The sequence below is a fragment of the Elephantulus edwardii genome, unplaced genomic scaffold (genome assembly GCF_000299155.1).
Source record: "Elephantulus edwardii isolate Elephantulus edwardi_28Jun2011 unplaced genomic scaffold, EleEdw1.0 scaffold00401, whole genome shotgun sequence".
Classification (NCBI taxonomy): Eukaryota; Metazoa; Chordata; class Mammalia; order Macroscelidea; family Macroscelididae; genus Elephantulus; species Elephantulus edwardii.
This window is the reverse complement of record NW_006400151.1, coordinates 1,096,683-1,119,965: the sequence shown is the minus strand read 5'-3', so window position 1 is coordinate 1,119,965 and position 23,283 is coordinate 1,096,683. Positions and strand designations below refer to the sequence as shown.

The 23,283-nt window shown below is 49.8% G+C and overlaps 1 protein-coding gene across 1 annotated transcript in view; it reads left to right on the top strand.

Annotated features, from left to right (window-relative positions):
• The first annotated feature begins 7,242 nt into the window (after positions 1-7,242).
• PIP5K1B (phosphatidylinositol-4-phosphate 5-kinase, type I, beta) overlaps positions 7,243-23,283 on the top strand; it is an 82,016-nt gene continuing 65,975 nt past the window's right edge. Inside the window, exon 1 of the mRNA XM_006902380.1 lies at positions 7,243-7,311. Within this exon, the coding sequence (XP_006902442.1) occupies positions 7,243-7,311 (69 nt within the window). The remainder of the gene's footprint in view (positions 7,312-23,283) is intronic.

The window sequence follows — 23,283 nt, the reverse complement described above, 5'->3', positions numbered from 1 at the left end:
TGTCTTTGAGGGACTTCCTCGTTTGTGTTCACCCTCTGCTTTAAGCAGCATGATGTCCTTCTCCAGGACCTGGTCCCTAACACTAGGATACCTCGTACATGAGAAGTCTTTCCATCTTTACTCTTAAGAAGCCCCTGGCTCTTTGATGACAGAATCAGTCATTCTCCCAGCAGTCCTTCATAAAATCAGTATTCCCAGCTCACACCACAGTGCAAAGCTGTTGATTCTCTTTTGATAGCCCTCATTCATTGTCCAGTTTTCACATACACGTAAGGGGCCTGAGTATAGCCTGGCTTGGGTCAGGCACACCTTAGTCCTAGAAATGGCACCGTATCCTTTTCACACTCTCAGGGGTCTCTTGCAGTCAGTGTTCCCAGCACCATGCACCATGTGAGCTCGTGATGCTGCTTCTGTTAATGGTAGAATGGGTCAAGCATTGAGCTGTTAACTGAAAGGTTGGTGGTTTGAACCCATCAGCTGCTTCGTGGGCAAAGATGAGGCGGTCCCCTGTAAAGACTTGCCCCCCTTAAAAGGACAGAAAGTGCACGAGACCAATAACAAGAACAGCAGCAGCAGCGAGTGGGAGGTTGGCCTGTGGACAGACTCAATCTAGTACAGTTATGGGGGTGGGGGGAGTAGAAAATGAGTGGGCAGCAGACGCTAATTGGGATAAAATGGAAGGACAGTGCAAAATGAGTGGACAGTCAGACATTGTGTGTATCGCAGTCAACAACCTGGAACAGGGTATGTGTCGGTGGACTGGGGGAGGGGACAGCTGAGGTCTGCACACAGAAACCATCACGCAGGGTTGATGGGGTGAGGGGCGGATGCCAGTGGATGGAGGGGTGGGGTGCAGAGGCGGGCGAGCACAGTGAGGATTTGATGAGATCATGTAGTAAGTGGCGTTTGTTGTTGTTAAGTGCTGTCAAGTATGACTCACAGTGACCCTCGGAACAACAGACCTGACCCCAGCCCTACACTGTGCCGGTCTCATCATCTCTGAGCCCATTGCCACAGTCACTGTGTCAAGCCACCTGGTTGAGGGTCATCCTCTCCTTTGCCGACCCTCCACCTTTTCCACATGGTGTCCCTTTCCAGGAAAAAGCCCCTCCTGGGAAGATGTCCGAAGTGTGAGAGGCGAAGATTTTCTGTCCTTACCCCCAAGGAGCACTGCTACACTCTTCCTAAAACGTATCTGTTTGATCTTTTGGCAAACTCTGGGCTATTCCGCGTTTTTCTCCATCCAAAGCCATAAGTGACCTTGATTAATTGTGATTAATGTTATACAACAGAATGTGTAAGAATGCTTGAATAAAAATGAATTCAGAAAATGTCCAGGCCTAGCAGCCCAAGGGAGGGACGCTGGACACTGGCATCAGCTGGACGGCATTGGGCTTAGGGTGGTGCTTTCTGGGTTTGTAAGCACAGCAGGGTTGCTGCATTGTACCCACCGGGACACGGTGCCACACACAGACCCGGAGGTCCAGCACCCGGATGCCCTGCATCCGGGAGCTGCCGGACACCCGTGTGCAGACGGGGACAGTGATGTTTTTAAACAGTGTCTGTCCTCCTCACTTCCCTTGGTTCCTAGTTAGAAAGGATGCAGGTTAACAGGTGAGGGAGGCTAATGTGTTAGGGAACAAAGCGGAGGGCCATCACTGGTAACGTACGGGCGCTATGCCAGAGAGTCCTCAGGCAACTCTCTTTCCTCAGAAACCCCAAAACCCCACTGCCAGCAGGTCGGCTTCAGCTCACAGTGACCTTGTAGGGCAGATAGAATTAACAGCCCCAAAAGCTTCCTGAGGTCACGGTCTTTCTGGAACAGACTGTCTTCCTTTTCTCCCGGGGAGCAGCTGGTGGATTTGAACCTCTGACCTCATGGCTAGAAGCTGAGTACTCTAAACACTGTCCCATCAGGGCCCTTTCTACTGCCTTGGAATAGATTCCACCTTGTAGCCACCCTACCTTGGATTTCTGTAAATCTCAGGGGAGAAGATGGCCCATCTTACTCCTGCAAAGTGCCCGATGGGCTCAAACTGCTGGCCTTCCTGTTGGCAGCCTGGTGCATTTCACACCCTCCCCAGGTTGCTTTCTTCTTCCATGGCCATCCTAGTTCACAGGTCTGAGCAGTCTCTGTTTAGCAGCCCTCTATTAGAAAGACTTCAGCCCAACTGATAGTTCTGGCTTTTCTTTATCGGAATTACTGATTCTGTTTTGCTTGAAGAGAACTGAAACATGAAACAGATGTGTAGCCAGTCCCGCTCTTCCTGGGTGGAACGAGGTGGCCTGTACACAGCAATGCCTCGGGCCAGTGGTTCACCTGCCCCAGTCACCCCTGAACCAGCCCCCGGAGGCTGCTGTCTGCATGCCCAGAGCTGCTCTCCCAGACTTCCGGTGTGTAGGACACTCTGCCTTAGATGTGACGTGACTGGAAGAGATCCTGAGGAAATCTGACTTCTCTTGGCTTTATTAAAGGGTTCAAGGTCAAAGAAAATCTCCCTCCTAATTATTATCATTAGTGCACGCTGAATTGAAGGCGCAGACCAAGCTTATAAAGACAGGACTGCCACTCTGTACGGCGACTCTAGAAAGAAGCTCTAGGATCTAGTAAACTGGAGAAACAGGTTCATGCTAACGACAGATCCAATCAGTATGGGATAAAATTAGACGCCACCCCCAACTGCGGTCAAATCAGCAGAGTGTTTTATCTGCTTGATGTGGTATGAAAATGCCGGACGTGGGTCAAGGTGTAAAGTATGTGGTGTTTGACCAGCAGGCTGGCCATGGGCGTCTATCTCATTAGACACTGTGCCGGGCGCCCCGTGGAGGAACTCAGACGGCAGCGTTCCTGGGACTCCAGAGTCTATGGGAAGCTTTGTGAAGGCCCGTTCATGGAGCAGTGCTGAATTAGGAGACGTTTTCAGGATAGAATCCTCCAGACATGAGATTTTACTTCTAAGAAATGTTTAGTGACATGGAAAATGCTAATGATACAAAGTGGGAAGGTCAGAATACAAAATTGAAATCAACATAAAATCCCAGATTAGTTAAAAATAAAAACAGACCTGACAGTGAGTTGATGCTGATTCCACAGCCCCGTGCATGTCAGGGGCAAGCTGAGCCCTGACGGTTGCCAGGGTCTTAGGCTTTGAGAAGTAGGTTGTCACATCTTTCTTCCAAAGTGCCACTGGGCTGATTCAAACCTCCAGCCTTTTGGCTAGTGGACAAATGTGTTAATCATTTATCCTACCCGGAGACAGTATTAAATTGAATTGAAGGTGACATTTTTTTATTTCCTTTGTATGTTTGGTTGGTTTTTTTTTTTACATTTTTTTTTTTTTTAATTCTTGTGCGTGTACCGTCAAATCAGATCTGACTCGTACAGGAGGAGATTGTCCCTCCTTTTCCCGGCAGAGCATCTGGTGGATTCGAACCGTGTGCCTCTGGGATTGTAGTTGCAGCTCCTTGCCACTAGGCCACCAGAGCTCCCCTTTGGTTGGTTTTTTTAAAAAAAAATGCAAGTAAAGACAGTTTTATTAGAAAAGACACATCCTGGAGAGCGAGGCAGGTCATTTCTCCAGAAGTAAAGAGGTAGAAAAAAGACCTTTATGGGCTTTTAAAGAAAATTGTCTGTTTCTTAGGGGATAAAAACAAATACCACTTTTGAAATTGTCCATTTATTGAAAGGAATATGTTTAAATCAATCCAGGCGTCTTCTTCATGTTTGTTCTAACTTACATCGTTCCTGGATGTGATCTGGCTATGACATCTGTCACCCTATGGATCGCCAGGGCGGAACTTAGTTCATTTATTTTCAGGTAGTTTCGGCGGCCGCAGGTGAAGTCATACAATGAAAGCGTGGAAACACAGTTGTATTTCGTACTTTCAGTGCGGGGAAGCTCCCGCGTGGACCTTAAGCAATGTGCTGGCGTGCCTGCAGCCCAGGCGGACTTGAGACTGGTGTAAGGTGGGGCTGTGCATCCGGCCCCGCCCCCGGCTGTCCCCACGCCCCGCACTGGCCTGAACCCTGCTGGCTGCTGACAGGTTCACTGGGGGCTCAGGGCGAGCCCACCTGTGTTGGAGGAGAACTGCTCTGTAAGGTTGTCAGGAGCTGTGACTATTCAGAGGGATCTCCAGGCTTTTCTTCTGAGGCACCTCTGAGTGGTCCTGAACTGCCAGCCTCAAGATTAGCAGCCGCCATCTGCGCCACCCAGGTGCTCTGAATTGAGGACGTTGTTGCTGTGAGCCATGGAGGTGTAACCAGCACATAACCGGCCCTCCAGTGAATTTTCAGAGATAGTAAATCACACAGGAAGAGATTTCCCCATTACCCCCCATGGAGCAGCAGGTGGATTCGAGCCTCGGACCTTTGGGTTGGCTGTGCAGTTCCTCACCGCCAAGCCTCTGGAGCACCCCGAATTGAGACTCACGAGTTGGCCCGCAGAGGGGGCCCAGCGGGTCAGTGTTTGGGTGTTTTGATCACACCGGGCTCATAACACTGGGGGCAAACTCAGTGATTTTTTGTTCTTTCTCAGAGAAATTGCTGCTGAATTCTCCAGCTTGTCACCGAAGCCCTGCTGCCCTCGAGCCGATGCCGGTTCCTGGGGCTCCTGTCAGCCTGGCACACGCTGTGCCAGTGACTTTGTTGACGACACCAGGCCACTGGTGTGCGGAATCCAGATGGGCGAAAAGTTAAACACGGAACTTTACTGTCAGGGAGAGAGGAAGAGGCTTGAATGTGCAGGGTCTTCCCATAAGAATCTCATCTGAAAACATTGCGAGATACTATAAAGTCATTCTCTTTGAGTTCATTAAAATGTAAAGCTGCTTCAAGGGAGCTCTGGTGGCCTAGTCGCAAGAAGCTGCACTGCAATCCTAGATGTGCCTGCTTCGAATCCACCAGATACTTGGCTGGAGAAGGAGGGACAATCTCCTCCTGTACCAGTCAGATCTGATTTGACGGTACAATGCACAAAAAATTAAAAATTTTAAAAAATGTAAAGCTGCTTTGATAATCAAAAAAGAAGCAAAAATTGAGAAACTAGTGACAGCACGTCTGACTACGGGTTATTAACACAAATGCCTTCAATATCAAGAGCTAAAACATAAAGAGCCCAGCAGTTAAATAGGCAAAGGGAAAATTTAAACAGGAAATAGTTTTGTGTCTAGAGTTTATTTTATTTAAATAAAATTTTTATTTTATACTGGTTTACTTGCAGATTTTATGTACATTTTTTGGTTTTCATACCAGATCAGAAATAAGAGTTTTGATTTGGGGTTTTTTTTTTAAGAATATAGTATTAACTTCCACTAGTAATTTTAAAAGTTGCAAATTAAAACCAGGAGATTTTTTTTTAATCTGTCAACTTAGCAAAGATTCTTTAATAGTCATTGCTAAATCCGCCATTAAATGGCTCCCACCCACTGCAGGCACAGGTGTGAAGGAGCATATTCTTCTTAGGAGGAAATGTATCACCACGCACTTGAAGCAGAGGCTTCAAACCCCTCTCCCTGCCACACTGACCCCAGCTGGGGTGGGGGGACCGGCACAGCTGAAACTGCCTGTTGCCTGAGAAACCAGGGCTGCTTCAGCGGTCTTCCAGGGAGTGGCTGCTGGATTCAGACTGCTGAACCTTTGGTTAAAAGCCCAGCACTCAATGCTCTGTGCTGCTAACTCTCAAGGCGGGACGGGTCCTTGGAGAGGGACATCATGCTTGGGAGGGTGGAGGGACAGCGCAGGAGGGGAAGACCCTCTATGAGATGGATTGATTCGGTGACTGGGGTAATGGGGATGGGAGTGTCAGAGGCAGTGCGATTGGCACAGGACAGAGCAGGGTTTAGGGCTGTTGTACATAGGGTCACTATGAATCGCAGGTGACCTGACGGCACATAACGACAACAGTATGACCTAGAGGGTGGTCTGGTGGGCCTAGTGGCGAGAAGCTTCACTGCAATCCCAAAGACATGGGTTGAGGCCACCTGCTGTTCCAGGGGAAAAGGGTGGACAGTGTCCTCCATGCCATTACCTGCCTCTGAAAACCCGCCAGAGTGTCAGCTATGGGTTGGTTCCGACTCGACGATACAACACCATAACAACAGTATGACCTAGAAGCTCTGACAGCGAGGTGATTAAGTGCTAGGTTGTTAATCTGTAGGTCTAAGGTTCAAACCCATCCCGTGTGCTCTGCTCCAGAATGGCCTGGCTGTCAGCTCCCAGGCCATCGAGCTGGTTCCGAGCAGCGCTGCCCCAGAAGGCCCTCCTGGCTGTGCTCTTCACACCAGCATATCACTGGGTCTTTCTCCCAGCGACTCACTGCGGGGCTAGAACCAACGACGTTTCTGTTAGGAGTCAGGCACTTGACTGCTGCATCACTAGGGTTCCTCCCTTCTTCCTGTCATGTGGGAGTCACCGTAAGAGAGAAATCAACCCAGCAGCACCTACAACATGACCATTAAGCCCGCAGCCCGGCCTAAGAAAACGTTCAAGTTTGATGAAGATACAAGTGCAGAATGAAGATCGCTGCCCGATGTGCAGAAGCAAATGCTTTGAACAACCCCAGCTCTCCTGAATTAACATTGTCCACTAGAGGCTTACCATGCACTGCGGGTCGTTCACATGATGCTGGCTCACAGAAGTGGAAGTTAATTCATTTTACAAAGGGGGTTTTCTTAGTCTCATGGGAAAATGCTAACTCTGCAAGTGTTCCGTGAGAAATGGAGCGAGAGATTGTGTTATAATAGTATTATAATATCATATTTAGTCTGAAAATACCCAGAACAAAAGGTAGAAACAAGTGTGGCAAATATGAATTAAAGGAATGGCCCTGGGGAAATAGGATTCAAAGTGATTTTTTTTTTTTGTTCTGCTTCATAGTTTTTGGTACTTTCTAGATTTTTTTTTTTAACAGTGAGCATGTCTAATTAGAAGGAAACTTTTTTTTTAATTTTTTAAAAGCCAGAAAGTGCCTTTGCAGAAAGAAATGTGTGCAAACAATATGGACGTGAGTTTATAGAGAATCTTCCAGTCATGTATGAGACAGAAATTATCTAGAAGCGAAGTTTTATTTTGGAAGGACTGGGGGACACTGCTTCTTTTTAAAATACCTTCCTTTCTTCGGGACAGCTATAATAACAAAAGGAAAACCTCATCTGACCAAAATAAATGTTTTCCTTAATGTTAGCATATAGATACATTATATCTCAGAGTTTAGAGGAGTAAACGGATACATTTTTCTCTCCTAGATGTCTTCTGCTACTGAGAGTAGAGAGGCAGCTCCAGGGAAACAAAATGAAGAAAAAACCTACAAAAAGGTGAGTGGGACTTGTGTTTCCTCAGCTGAGACGAGGAGCCCTGTGGCATGTTGGGATTGATGTTGGCCTTACCTGCTGCAAAGTAATTGTGTTCAGGTTGCTGATTGGCTTTTTCCTATGGCTGCTGTACATGTCCCTGCAGACCCCCTGGAGTGACTCAGTGGCTTAAACCAGACTGATGGGTGGTGTCACACTTTTAAGGAGATGTCAACACAGATGTCCCTGGGCCGAGGTCTGAGAGTTGAAGGGGCCAGGCTCCTCCTCGAGACTCGAGAGAAGTGATCCTTGTCTTCCTGGTCTCCTTCCTACAAATACCCCAAGGCCCATCAGGTACCTCAAAGCCAATACCCACGTGTGTATTTCTGAGGACAGCTGTGCCCCATCGGGTTTTCAGTAGCTGGGTTTTTGGATGTTTTTTGGTGCAGTATGAGTCACAGAGCAAATTTGTTTCCCCTTCAACAGCCATTGGTGCCCATTGCATTTTGTGACATTGGTCGCAGTCCCCACCATACAGCAGCATCGTCCCCCTTCCACCCTGTGTTTCCCGTTTCCCCACATCCTTCTTTGCTACCCCTTCCTGCCTCCTGAGCTGCAACCCCTGAGGGACAAGGCCACCCTTTGATCTCGCGTGGTTGGCTGCTCTTTGCAGCGAGCATCTCCCTGGTGTGATCACCTTGCAGACTTTGTACTGTTTGGGTGACAGGTGAGCCTGGTTTAAGATTCAGCTCTGGTTTAAGGGGCCACTGAGGTCATAGTCTCAGAGCCTCTCTCAGACCAGGAACCTTGGTCATCTTTGTGATTTTGGGTTTTGCTCACAATTCCCCCACTCTGTGCATTTCAGATGGCTGGTCGTAATCACTGGGCAGCACCTGTCCCTTCCGGCCTCAGGGTTGTGGAGGCTGTGGCTCCGTGGCCCATTGGGCCTTAGGACTAACTGCTGTCAAGTATTTTGGGGTTTTTTTAACTCTTCTTTGCTCTAAGTGGGGAGATACCAAGAGTCACACCCTAATAGCCACTCGTAAGCTTTTAAAAGCAGGGTGCAGAACATTGTCTTTGTGGGCTGTGTTATGTCAGTAGACCTTGATGTCCCCCAAGACTGTGGTCTTAAGCCCCCAGCCCAAAGACTCATTAGCTCAGGGTGAGTGTTTGTGGTGAAGACATTTTCATAACTTTACCATCCCCACCCGATGTGCTCTAGTATGTTCATAGATACATTTACAGCAGCTACAGAGAGCTGTCCCCAAACACGTATACGTGTGTGTGCATGTGTGTGTGCGTGTACAAAACTCAAAACCTCAAACGCTTTGCTGTGAACTAAGAATCGATTCAGAGCTTAATTTCAACAGAGTTTAGACCTCCAACAGGGTTTTGGCCTCTGGCAGGGTTTGGCCTCCAATGGGGTTTTGGCCTCTGACAGGGTTTGGCCTCCAATGGGGTTTTGGCCTCTGACAGGGTTTTGGCCTCTGACAGGGTTTTGGCCTCCGATGAGGTTTTGGCCTCTAAGAGGGGTTTGGCCTCTAAGAGGGGTTTGGCCTCTGAGAGGGTTTTGACCTCTGACAGGGTTTGGCCTCCGATGGAGTTTTGGCCTCTGATGGGGTTTTGACCTCCGACAGGGTTTTGGCCTCTGACGGGTTTTGGCCTCCGACAGAGTTTGGCCTCTGAGAGGGTTTTGACCTCTGACAGGGTTTGGCCTCCGATGGGGTTTTGGCCTCTGATGGGGTTTTGACCTCCGACAGGGTTTTGGCCTCTGACAGGGTTTTGATCTCCGACAGGGTTTTGGTCTCTGACAGGGATTTGACCTTTGATGGGGTTTTGGCCTCTGGTAGGGTTTTCACCTCCAGCATGGTTTTGGCGACTGTAACTGTCTCTCCCACAGAGCTGTGGTGGACGGTGAGGGTCTCTGAAGGCCACTGTGCATTGGGTGGCCATCTCTGTGTGTCCTTCAGCGACCCTCACAGTGGACTTAGGACTTGCAGAGAGGCATCACCTTCAGGTCAGCAGGGGTCAGCCCCGCCAGAGCTCTGTGTGTGTTGTGGTTGTGGTTGTGGTTAGCTGCTCGTGAGTCCACTTATAGCTCTCAGTGACCGTGTGAACCACAGACGTGAGCCGTGCCTGGCATGCCCCGTCCTCAGGGCGCTGACTGCTTGACGTGCATTGTTGCACCATGTCCATCTTGTTGACGAGCCTCAGCTCCTTCTCTGACCCTCCACTAGTCCCAGCATGATGTCTATTCCCAAAGATTGGTCCCTTCTGACAACAACGTGCTCAAAGTATGTGAGACAGAGCTTCAAAATCCTAGCCTCCAAGGAGAAGCTTGGTTTCACCCTCTCCAAGACAGAACTATTTGTTTTCTTGGCAGTCCATGGTATGTTCAAGACTCTTCTCCAGCACCACAACTCAAAGTCATTGATTCTTTTCTGTCATCCTTAGTCATTGTCCAACTCTCTGATACACAGCAAGTAATTGTGAAGACCATGGCCTGGATCAGGCATGCCTTAGTCTCTAGACCAATATTGTTGCTTTTCTGTACTCTGGAGAGGTCCCTGACAGCAGATTTTCCCAATGCAAATTTGTCTTTTGATTTCCTGACTGTTGGTGCCAAGAGTGTTGATTATGGAGCCGAGCGAGCTGTAATAGTTAAGAACCTCAATCTCTTCTCCATCCATCATGGTGCTGACAATTGTCCCAGTGGTGAGAATCTGACTTCTTGATGTTGAGCTTCAATCCATATTGAAAACTATAGCCCCTGACCTTCTGCAGCAAATGCTTCAGATTCTCCTCACTTTCAGCAAGCAAGGTTGTGTCATCTGCATGCGACAGGTCATACAGTGCATGCTTTTTGGAACATTTCTCCTCAGCACTAGATAATGGCCAGCAGCAGGTACAGGTAATGGTATTGAGGGGGCACCTACCCTGACTGATGTTTGCTGCCCCAGCAGAAGTGTGTGACTGTGGACAGGACCTCCCCGCCTCAGGGATAGGATGAGGGTCTGTTGGGGGACTTCCCGGCCCCTCCATGGTCCATGTCTTTGCCTCTCCCAGCTTTCCAAGGTGGCCGTCTGCGTTCCTAGCTCAGGCCCTGCCAGCTCCCCAGTCGGTCAGGTCACCAGGCTTTCTCACTCTGATGCTGTGAAGGCCTCTGTGATTACAGTGAACACTCGGGATAAGCTGGGTTAATCTTCTTAGTTTAGCCACTCCGCTTTCAAGGGCAAGTTTCAGTTTCCTGTGATGTTTGTTTTGTGTTTCTCTTTCTTTCCTTACATTTTAATAACCTTTTGTTTTCTTCATGTCTGATGTCCTGATGTCATCTGGCCTTCAATCAGTCACATCCAGTGCATCGAGTCCTTAAAATGGACTCTAAAGTGAAGCGGGGTATCCAAAGTCATGTTTTGATTTCCGTGGACTTGTTTAAATGTTTCTCGGCTTCACCTTGAATGTGCACATGAGCAGCTGACGGTCTGCTCTGCAGTCAGTCTCCGCCTTGTTCACACGGAGACAGTGAGCTTTTCCTCTTCCCTGCTCACAGATGTAGTTTGATTCATGTATGTTCTGTCTGCTGAGGTCCTTGCACACGGCTGCCGTCTGCATTGTAAAAACATGCTGTGTGCGACGAATAAGCCTCTGGTCTTGTGAAACTGTGGCATGTGATGTCCAATGTCATTCCTTTGAGCAGCACCTTATGTTCCAGCCATGATCAATCCTCCTCCTTTGTTTCCAACTTTCACATTCCAGTCACCAATAATGATCAATATGTCTTGATTACAGGCTTGATCAATTTCAGGCTGCGCAGAAGTTGGTAAAATCTTCAATATCTTCAGCTTTTTGTAGTACTAGTTCTCTAGAGCTACTGCAGCAGAGATACCACAAAAGAAGGGCTTTAACACCTGGAGATGAGTCTCTCACCATTTAAGGGGTCCCAGCTCTAGAGGAAAGCTTCCTGTGTGTTGCTCCAGAGGAGGGTCCATCAGCATCTGTAGGTCTGCTGGTCCTCAGACGGCTCCACGCGTCTTGGCTCCATCAGCGCCTACAGGTCTGCTGGTCCTCGGACGGCTCCACGCGTCTCGGCCTCTGCTGTGCTGGTAGTTTCCCAGGAGCAGGGTCCAGGTGGAGAGGATACGCTCCATGCCTGGTCTTCGTTCTTGCTTGCACTGAGCTTTCCTACTTCCCTTTCTTCCCTACTTCTCCTTTATGAAAGAAAAGGTCTTATGGACCACAGCCCAGGGAAACCCAGGCCTTGTGATGGGATTCGGGAGTTTGCACCCCACCTTTCTTCATTTTCCAACTGCTTGACATGTGGGATCATTAGGGATCGTTACATAATTTCATTACCTACATATATTTGCGGAGAAAATCATTCTAGTCAAGATGTGGTTGTTTCATAAACTTGAATAGTAGTTGTATTAACTGCTTGTCCTTGTAGGCATGTGGGTATTATCCTGTTGCTGAGAACCTTCAGTCCCAGGCCAGATCTTGAAATCGACTCTGATGACTAATGTGATGCTGTTCCTCTCCCATTTCTTAGACCATGTGACTGTGTGGTTCATAGGTGACTGTTACCAGAGCATTTCAACTCGTGAATAAGCCTAGGATGTGAGGAAATGAAGAGATAGAAGAGCAGAGCTGGAGACTTCAGAGGGTCGCTCAAGAAGACACAGTCAAATAGTATAATGAAACGTACAAAGACCTGGAGCTAGAAAACAACCAGGGAAGAACACACGTGGCATTTCTCGAGCTGAAGGAACTGAAGAAAACTGTCCAAGCCTCACATTTCAATATTGGAAGGTTCCAGGGGCAAAATACTGAGTGATGCAGGAAGTCTTAGGGGAAGGTGGAAGGTACACAGAGTCATGATAACCACATCTACTGCTGACTCTTCAGTCATTTCAGGAAGGACAGGGTCAGCGACTGACCATCCGACTGAGAAGTCCGAGAGGCACTGAAGGCACTTGTAAAAACAAGGCTGCCTGAACTGACAGAATGCCACTCAGAATGTTTTCAAGATGATTCAGCAAACAGATGCAACACTGTAATAGAGCCTCAAGAAGTTTGGAACTTGGCTACCTCGCCAACCAACTGAAGGCGATTCATATGTTCAATGATGCAAAGGAAATTATTGAATACTGCCATTTATATCACATGCAAATCCAGTTACACGTAAAATATTTAAACAACTATTTACAGCAGTCCATCAGCTGGGAACCGCCAGCAAATCGAGACAGATTGAAAAGAGGACAGGGAACAAAAGGCCTATTGTTGGCAGATGGACCTTGGCAGAAAGCAGAAAATACCAGGAAGCTATTTCCCTGCATTTATTGACTATGCAAAGGCATTTGACTGTGTGGATCCTAACGAATCATGAGTGAATGGTAATTGTAGACCACGTCATTGTGCTCATTTGCCAAGAGGTGGATGCTTTAACAGAAAAAGGGGGTGCTTCATGGTTCAAGAGTAGGAAAGGGGCATCAGGGTCGTATTGCTTCACCACAAATATTCACTGTGTATGCTGAGCAGATAATCTCGGAAGGTGGGATACATGAGGAGAAATAACTCAGGATGAGAGGAAAACTTACAACTTGGGATAGACCCGTGGCACCACCTTGCTTGCTGAAAGTGAACTTGAAGCCTTTAATGAGGAACATCAAAGACTATAGCTTTCAATGTGGATTGTACCTTAAAATGATACAAACAAACGCTCACAACTCAACCAATAAGCAACATGGTCACAAGAAAAGATTGGAACTGCTAAGGCTTTTGTTTTAGTTGGATGCACATACATTTGACACCCGTGGAAACAGAAGTCTAGAATCAGAGGGTGGGTGACAGTGGGGACATTGCTGCAAAGGCCTCTTTAAAGAGCTAAGGCGCAAAGCCGTCACTTGGAAGACTAAGGTGCTCCTGACTCAAGCCATGGTATCTTCCGTTGCCTCAGATGCATGTGGAAGCTGGACAATGAGTAAAGGTGAAGAAGAGCCGATGCTTTGAGCCGTGGTGGATGGGCTGTGCACGTGCGACAGAACCCACAGTCTGTCCTGCAGGAAGCACAACCCACATGCTCCCTCGACAGGAGGATGACGAGGCTTCACCTCGTGCATCGCAGGATGTCTTGGGGAGACCAGTCGCTGGAGAAGAACATCATGCCTTGAAAAGTGAACAAAGAGAGGGCCTCAGTGAGCCAGCCTGGCACCGTGGCCGCACGGTGGGCGCAGACCCCACGGCTCACGGTGGGCGCAGACCCCATGGCTCACGGTGGGCACAGACCCCACGGCTCACGGTGGGCACAGACCCCACCACATGCTTGTGAGGACGGTGCAGAACCGGCGGGCAGTGGGAGCCTCTGCCCTGCACAGGCCAGCGCGACAGCACCCAACAGCAACAACAATCTACTTACTTTAAAGTAAGCTGATTAACAACCTTAATTAATACCCCCTGCAATCTTAATGCCTGTTTGTCCCGGGGATTAGAACATGAACTTCTTTGGAGGGCTCAGGTGGGCATTATTCTGCCTAGCAACAGAGAGTAACCACAGCAAAGACTGTACTGCCTTCAAGGAGACCTGGGCTCAGCTGTCACAGAGCACACTGCGTCCACAGAGTCTCACGGGGCCGCTTGTCTGCCGGAAGAGTAGTTGGCTTGTGTTCTGAGGAGCCCCTGGGCGGATTTGAACCTCTGGTATTTCAGCTGGTAGTTGAATGTAAACCATTTCTGGTTGTCGTTACTTGTTATGTACTGTCAAGTCAGAACCAACTCTTAGCTGACCCTCCAGCGGGTTTTCAGAGGCTGTAAATCGCACAGGAGGAGAGTGCCCATCTTTCTCCTGTGGAGCAGCTGGTGAATTTGAGCCATGTGCCTTTGGGTTGGCAGTGTTCCTACTGCTGGGCCCCCAGAGATCCCTGTGTCCTGTGGGAAGTTCCTGGGGGAACCGTCACCCTCCCAGGTTGGCCATGACGCTGAACACGGAGGAATGGCATTCATTTCAAGATGACACTGCTTCTTCCTAAGAGAAGGCCAGCTGGGGGTGAATCCCTGGGTGACGCGTGGCGTCCCAGACAAGGAGCCCAGAGCCGTTTCCCAGGCTTCCGAGGACATCTTCCTGCCACTCTGGGTAGATTCTTGACCCCCAGCAGCCAAGTTGATACCCGTAAACACAACCTGGTAGCACGCAGCCCACACACCAACTTTTCAGGATTAGGAATTGGCTCACCTGATGCCACTTCCCAAAACACTTGTCCTCCGGTCCCCTCTGGGGTGGAGTTGTGTGCGAAGGTTTAGTCTGTTTGGTTTTTTCCTACGTTATGAACTTTTTGGTTTTGTCGACTTATTTTTTACTCAGTCGTCCTGCATATTCTGTTTCCCAGAACCAATTACGATCCGCTCAGTGTGGGATCGTCCATTCACTCATTCCTTTCCTTTCGCCTTTTGTGTGACGATCACTAAGCCCTCGAGCACGGCGTGTGACGCGGTCCCCACTGAGGCCTCACCTGAAGGCAGTGCCCTTCACTGGGGGGTGTTTTCTCGGGCTTCTCTCTTGAGCTAAACCTGGAAATAGAGTAAGTTCAGCATTCAGAGAGCTCCTGGGAGGATGAGGTGAAGAGTCAGGATTCGGAACGGCCAGCTGTTGTTGGGTGCTGTCCAGTCAGCAGTGACCCTTGCATAGCAGAGGGAAGCACTGCCCCGCCACGTCCTCATGTCACCACTGGGGGACCCACATTCACAGCCTCCATGTCTCTTTCTTTCCTTGGGGGTCTCCCTCTTCTCAACCACACTCCACTCGCTTTCCTTCACCAGGGGTGCCCTTCACCAGGAACGGACCCCTCGTGTCCAGAGTGAGACAGATCTCCCCATCCCCGCATCTAAGGACAAGTCTGGCTGCACTTCTGCCGGGGTAGTTTTCGTGGTTCTTCTGGCTGGCTGGGATGCCATCAGTCCGCGCTAACACCATCGTTCAGATGCATCAGTTCCTCTTGGGGCTTCCCTGTTCACTGCTCGGCTTTGACATACATGTCAGGTCATTGAAAACACCACGCCGCAGGCCGGGCTCGTCTCCTACCAGGGAGAAAGGCCTGGCGAGCTCGGCTGCTAAAATCAACCCAAGAAACCATATGGGTCACAGCAGCTAATCCTGTTGTCCACAGCGTCCCTGCCACTCAGCAGGCAGTTCATGGGGACAGCTGGGGCAGCAGCTGCTCTCGGCTCCAACTAGTAAAGCCACACGTGGACACCCGCCGACTTTTCAACAATCTGGAGATAGGAGTGTTCATGTGAAATCTCTACATTTTAAAAGATTGAGAATACACTGAATTTTTTTCTTTGTTTTTTTTTCTTTTCTACTAGTTTATTTACAAAATGCAAATACAAATTTGAACAAATTCTTTCCATTTACCTCACCCCCCCATTAAATTGTACAACCCAATGATTAACCCCCTCCTCCCCCTGCACATCCTCGGCCCTCTGCTTCCAGCCTCTCCCACCCCTCCTGGATCCTTATACTCCTTCTGCAATAATGGTCTTAAACAATGTTTATCCTTATGGGACTGAACTAGTTCACTCAGCATAATGCTCTCCAGTCCCTCCCAAGTTAGATAATTTACAATGTTATTGCTCCTGTGTGCTGCATAGTATTCTGTTGTATGCATGTACCATAATTTCTCAATCCATTCATTTGTGGTTGGATATTTGGGCTGTACCGTGTTCTTGTGATGGTTGGATAACACTGCTATGAATATTGGTGTACAAATCTGTTTTTTCCTCAATTCTCATATTCTCAGGATATATTCCAAGTAGTGGAATAGCTGGGTCATATGTGGCATTTCTATGTTCAGCTTTTCTGAGGGAGCACCAAACTGCCTTCCAGAATGGTTGTACCATTTTACAGTCCCACCAAAAATGTCTAAGAGTTCCTATCTTGCCACATCCTTTCTAGCATTTATTACTTGCTGCCTTGTTAAAGTTTACCACTATTACTGGAGTGAGATAGTACCTCATTGTGGTTTTGATTTGCATCTTTTTATTGCCAGTGATTTGGAGCATTTCTTCATGTGTCTGTTTGCCATTTGAATACCGTCCTCTGTGAAAATTCTTTCCATGTCTTTCGCCCATTTTGTAATTGGGTTATCAGTCTTTTCCTTGTGGAGGCCCAGGAGTATTCTGTAAACTTTTGTTATAAGACTCTTGTCTGAGATGGTATTAGCAAATGTTTGTTCCCAGTCTGTAGGTTTTCTTTTCACCCTATTGGGAAAAGTTTTGATGTGCACAGGGATTTAATCTTTACAAGGTCCCATGCATCAATTTTATCCTCTTTAGATTTTGCATTTCTGGTTGTATTTGGCAGTTCAAATTTTTTTTAAAAGATGTGTTCTGCACAAAACACAGCTGTAGCCTCCACCCACTTTGCTGGCTGGTTCTTCGTAATCTTGGCTCCCATCAGTGTTTAAAGGGAGGTGGAAACGAAGGGGGCACAGAAGAGGGGCTGGAGGAGGAAATCGGCAAGTGAGAAGAGGAGACCACCCATCCAGGTCGGGGCTGAGGAAGCGTGACCCCAGTGGGTCTGCATGTCACCCTCCTCCTCGTCCAGCCCAGCGCTCGTCCTGTCTGTAGGTCCAGGATCTAAACCTGAATGCATCGCTGTGAAGTTAGTCCTGACACAGCGACTCTGGAGGGCAGAGCAGAACTGCCCCAGTGAGGTTCCAAGGCTGTGGTCTTTCTAAAAGAAAATGTCCTATCTTTCTCTGGGAGGATTTGAACAGCCCACCTTTTGTTTGACAGCTGACTGTTTTAACCACTGTACCAAACATAATTCCCTTGGACGTGTCTGAAAGTCCAGATCCACTGTTGCCTAGTTCAGTTGTTAATCAGAGCAGCCCTCCCTCGGGTTTCTAGGCTGTATGTCTTTATGCAAGGGGACTCCTCTTTGTTCTCCCGAGCACCTGGGGGTTTTGAACAGCTAACCTTCCATTAAGCCACCAAATGTGTAATGCACTGTGCCACCAGTGCTCCTTTTTGGCTCAAGGTAGGTGACTTATTCACTACAGAAAGGAACATACAGCAGCCTGATCCTCTGCAGGTAGCGGCTGCCATGGAGATTCTCATCCGGTGATTCAGCAGGAAAAGGAAGAAGGGGCCCGGGCGTCATGGTCCCGGGACTGTAGCGTGAAGTCTCTGTCGTCTGCCCATCTCTCGATTCCTGTGCACACCCAATCACTTGCAGAACTGGACCCAGCTACCAGGGAAGGTTGTTTATAGATCAAACTGAGCGTCAGGTGCTCAGGTGGTGCAAAGGTTCATGTTCTGTAGCTGTAGTTCACCTGTTTGAACCCACACAGGGTGCTGTGGAAGCAAAGGCCTGGTGGCCTGCTTCTGTAGCGTACAGCAAAGCAGACCCCATGGGCTGAGTTAATGAAGGGCCAAGGGATTATCTGAAAATACAGTTGTAGTAAGAGTTCTCTCTGTTGGTGGTGTTGTTCTGCCGAGTTGACTATGACTTGTAGATTCTGAACCCTGCTGTACCCTGAGCACCGTCTCAGACACACCTACCCTCATTCCATCCCATCCAAGGTCTTCCTCTCCTACGCTGTCCCTCCAACCTTCCAGGCGTGATGTCCTTCTCCAAAGACTGGTCCCTCCTGGCAACATGCCCAAAGTAAATGAGCCTCAAAATCCTTACCTCCAAGGATGCTTTTCTCTCTGATAGAATTTGAAATAAAATTATTTCTTTTGAAAAGCACACCCCATAGAGTGGTTCTAAACGGACACATCTGGGCTCCTTCGGTCACAATCATACCACGGTAACAGCAGCACAGACCAGCTGGACAGAGCCCTCCCTAGGCCTGCACCGTTCTCGCACCAGCACTCAGAGCCTTTGCTGCAGCCTCTGTGTTGGTCTCTCTCCCCCGACCTCTCTCTCTCCGGCCTCCCCTCCAGGCATTAGGGTCTGGTCCCTCCTGATGACATGTCAAGAGCACCTGCAGGGGAGTCAGCTCTCACTGTCCGGCTTCGGAGGCCACTCTGCTTGTCCCTCTTCCAAGACTGACCAGCCGTTCCCTGACAGTCACCCTGTGTTCCTGTTCTTCTCCAACCACAGCCCAAAGGCATCAGTCTTCCCTGTGAAGCAGCCCTGCTCTGTCACATCAGGTCACTATGATAGTTGGAATCATTTCGCTGACCCAAAACACATCTGAAGTTCTCTCAGTTCTGGGTCGGAAAGCTCGCTGGGTGGAATCCGGCTTCTCCAAGAGCTGACTTTTCAGATGTGACCTTGTCACCTTCCAAAGGTGCAGTGAGCACTGGAATCAAGCCTGGGCCTCTAATTGCCATTCATACATTTACCTGACAAAGAGGTCTTTAGCTTGGCACGGGGCTGGACCTGGACGACGGGACAGACACCAAGTCGAGGATGTGGCCCTGACAATGCCTGCATTGTGAGAGAGACAGAGCCCAGGAAATAAAGACAAGAAAGTGCTGGCCAAGTGTCATAAGTGCAGCCAGGTTGTCCTGCCTTTAGAGGAATGGACAGGAAGCTGCTGGGAGGAGGGAAGGCAGGCGTGAGGAGGATCTGGCTGGAGGGAAGGACTGGGGTGCAGAGGGCAGTGCTGGCCAAGCTCAGTGGGCTGGGGGCGGAGCTCATTGCACTGCTAGGACTCCAGGAGAGGACGGGGCAGAGAGGAGGAGGAGGAGAGCAGTGGGGAGGAGCCAACACGTTTGGAACCTGGAAACGTGTTGGGTTGCCCTCATTGGTGGGGCTTTGGGATGAGGAGCTCCTGGCATCTGGTGAATGGAAGTCAGAGATGCTGCGACACACCCCCCTCAGTGAGCAGGACAGCCCCCCAACAAAGGGTCATCTGGCCCTAGTGTCATTTGTGGATAGAGGAGAAATGCTGGGTTAGAGAAGTATGCAGCAGAGACACTCAGGTGGACACGCCCCCTAGTGGCACGGTAGTTAAGCAAGCAGCTGCTGACGGAAAGGTTTTCAGTTCAAGCCCACGGAGCACCAGAGGAGGAGGAGGAGACAGGAAAGAGTGCAGTAGGAATGCCCTGTGGACAGGGCACAAAGTCAGCATGGCTGGGGAGACTGGACTCCGCGGCAGTGGGCTTGGGGTTTTTTTTTTGTTGTTGTTGTTTTATGGGAAAAACAACAGCTCAACAGCACCTCACAGTGACTACAGGACAGGGCTGTGTTGTTGGAGAAGAGTGCTTGGTATCCTCTGGAGACCAAAAGGACAGACAGACAGGTCTCGGAGAAAGTGCAAGAGTGCTCTTTGGAGGCAAGGATGGTGAAGCTTCCTCTCACCAGTTGGGCATGTTGCTAGGAGAGGCTATTCCTTGGAGAGGGACATCGTGCTTGGAAAAGTGGAAGGTTGGCGAATGAGAGGACAACCTTCAGTGAGATGGGTTGACACAATAACTTCCACAGTGAGACTGTGAGGATGACGAACCCTGGACAGGACAGGGCTCAGGTCTGTGGTTCTTAGAGTTGGAATGAGTTGGACTTGGCTCAGGACACCGCCAGGACCGAGGGAGGGGAGTGGGCTCAGGACCACCTATCACCACCAGGACGGAGGGAAGAGAATGGGCTCAGGACCACCTAACAGCACCAGGACAGAGGGACAGGAATGGGCTCAGGGCCACCTAACACCACCAGGACAGAGGGACAGGAATGGGCTCAGGGCCACCTAACACCACCAGGACAGAGGGACAGGAATGGGCTCAGGGCCACCTAACACCACCAGGACAGAGGGACAGGAATGGGCTCGGGTCTGTTCCTGAGTGAACACTGACTAGCGTGAACACTGATGGCTGTTGGACACGATGGTCTTCAGGGTGATCTCAGGCTGCCGGTCCACTTGGGCGCCTGTTCCAGTGGGGGTGTCAGCACACACTGAGGGGGCACTCCAGTAGCTGGTTGAAGTGAGGATGTGGAGCTCAAGCTTCCAGCTTCCGTTTTCCGCGCTGTGGATCTGTGGAAACCGGTGCAGTCGACCAGGAAGAGGTCCCAGGTCTGGAGAATGCTAACCCTTCAACACTCTCTCCTAAGTCTCCTCTGCAGGAGTGTTGCTGGCACAGGTACGTGGCTGCCCACCGGGAGGTGGGTGGTTCGAATCCACGCCGCACTCCGTGGAGAGGCCTCGCTCTCCGCCACGTGCGAGTGTTGTTGTGAGGTGCCATCCGTCCATGCTCATCACAGGACCCCGCGGACCCAGCGCCCGGGCCTGCACCGGCCTCACAGCTGGGTGAACGCATTGCTGCAGCCCCTGAATGAGTCTGTCTCGCGGGGGTTCTTTCTCTTTCTTTACTCCAGAAGCTCTGGGGCCTCAGTGATAAGGAAGCGAGCTGCCAGCACAGGCACGCAGGTCAGACCTACCGGCTGCTCCGTGCAGGGTGAGCGATGTCCTCTGTGCGCTGACTGCCTCCGAACCACTGCTGGAGGGTCAGCTGTGGTCAGTTCTGACTCGATGCTGCATAACAGCAACAATTCCCTCGTTATGGATGGCCTTCTCCAGGGACTGACCCCTCGTGCTAACATGACCACAGTTGAGGAGATGGAGTCTTCACAGCCTTGCTTCTGAGGAGCTCTCTGGCTGTCCCTCGTCCAGGGCAGGTCTCGCGTTGGCCCATGTAGATTCCGTGTTTCTCACCAACACCACAGCTCAAAGGGGCCACCTCTTCTTTGTCTTCCTTACAAAGCAGTTCCACTCTGTCTTATCAGGTTGGAATTGCTTCAGTGACATAAGACAAGCCCTTCTTCCCAACCACCAGAGTCCCACTCCTAAAATAAACAGACCTGGCCAGGTCACTCTGGGGCAGTGCCCGCTGGGCTCACGCTCCACGCTCAGGGCTGAGTGTCCCCGACCCCAGGCATGTGTCCACCCCGCTCTCCCCCTGTGAACTCTCACACAAGCTCACTCCAGCCACACTGAACATTTTCTCTCGCCACCTCTGCACACTGACCGCTCGGCCTGAGAGCTCTCCATCCACGGAACACTGGCCCCGCCCTGCCCGCAGCACCTCTGTTATCTCCTGGGTAACTGTGCTGTAATAATGGCCTGTCCTGGTGTCCAGCAGCTGTGTCCTGAGCAGCTGGGGCTGGTCTAGTGGTATTGACATCCATAGAGCCCCCACCTCACCTCACACACAGTGTTCAAGAGATGTTTCACTGCTTTCTTCTCAAGTCCAAGGTTGTTGTAGACTTTCCAGGGAGATACGGCCTTGAGCCTACAGTTCCTGATCTGCACTTAGAGGTGAGGAGGTGGGGAGAGAGGGAAAGAGGGGGAGAGAGAGAAAAATTTGTGCTTTGAGCTTTGAACTTTCAAATCACACAGAGAATATTGTCTTTGTCATCTCATGCGGCTATAACATAGATAGCATCAATTGATAGCTTTGAGAAACAGAAATTTTTTCTCTTTTCATTTTGGAAAGTAGCCCTGATGGCTTAATGGTATGGAGTGGCACTGCCAACCCAAAGACATGTGGTTCAAGTTCACCAGCTTCTCTGTGGGAGAAAGATGGGCAGTCTCCTCCCCGTGCAATATTCTGCCTCTGAAAACCCACTGGAGGGTCAGCTGTGGGGCCGTTCCGACTGGGCGGTACATAGCAACAGGAATAGTTTAACAAACTAGAAGCCCAAATTCAGGGGACCAATTTAGGGGAAAAGTTCTCTCGCTGCTGGTTCTGGAGGAAGGCCCTCGTTCCCTTCAGCATCTGCAGGCCTGGAGTTCCTTGGAGATGTCCGTGTGTCCTGCCCTCCTCGGTGCAGGGACCTGAATCCGAAAAGACCTGCTCCATTCCTGGGGAGTCTCCTCCTTCCCCTGTCACTTGCTTTCCTCTCTGATCATCATTTGTGAGATAAAAGGTGTCACCAGCCACATCCTGGAAGATTCTTCTCACTAATCAGGGCTGGGACAGGTCTCTGGGTGGACCCAAACTCCCAGCCTTCCAGACTGCAGCTGACTGCGTTAACTCTCCCCACCACCCGTATAATGCTGGGTGTCGATAGCCCTGCGGTTTGAGACCCACTGGTTTGGCGCAGATGTGTGAATTGTGAAGGACAGCTGCTCAGTTGATTCTGAGTCCTCCTCTGGGTCTGTGAGACTGTAGGTCTATATGGAAGGAGATGGGGCTTCGGCCTTAACCCCCCAGGGTAGCTGGTGGATTCGAACTGTGGACTTCTGAGTTAGCAGCACAGAGCATTACCTGCTCCTCTCGGAGCCCCTGGAATGCATAAGGCTCCCACAGATGAAACGGTAGAGAGAAAATAAATAACTACTTCTCATAAAGAAGGAAGGAAAGAAATGAGTAGAAATTATTTCGACAAAACCAAACTTGCTAGTAATTAATGAAGTGAAACAGAACATTCTCACCCACTCGGCCAGCAAAGAGGCGTAAAAAGTCTGTCCTCTGAGGCGTCTCTGGATAGATTTGAACCACTAACCTCCCAGGAGGGTGAAAGCAAGCCACGCCTTGGAGGCAAGGATGTTAAAACTCCGTCTGACATACTTTGGACATATAGCCAGGAGAGGCCAGTCCTTGGAGAGGGACATCATACTTGGAAGGGTCAAGGGAGAGTGTAGGAAAGGAAGATCCCGGGTGAGATTAACTGACTTGGTGGCTGGGGTAATGAGGGTAGGTGTGTCAGAGATGGTGAACTTGGCTCAGGATAGAGCAGGGTCCAGAGCTGTTGTGCAGAGAGTCACTGTGAGTCATCAGGTTGCTGTAAGTCATGGTCGACTTGACGATACATAACAACTTGACCATCAGCACCAGCCGTGGACCCTTAGTACAAATGTTAAACAGGGCTGGGGTTGCTGCCTCTACACCCAGAGGCTCCAGGCTGTTCTCCGCCCCCACTTCCCCCCGCTCCCCCCACCCCGGCAGCCACACCTCATTCTGCACTTTGCTTTGTCGCACAGAGGCCACGCTGTCGGTGCCCCATTTTTATTTATTTTGGGGTGGGCACGGTTTATATTTTTCTTTTATTATTAT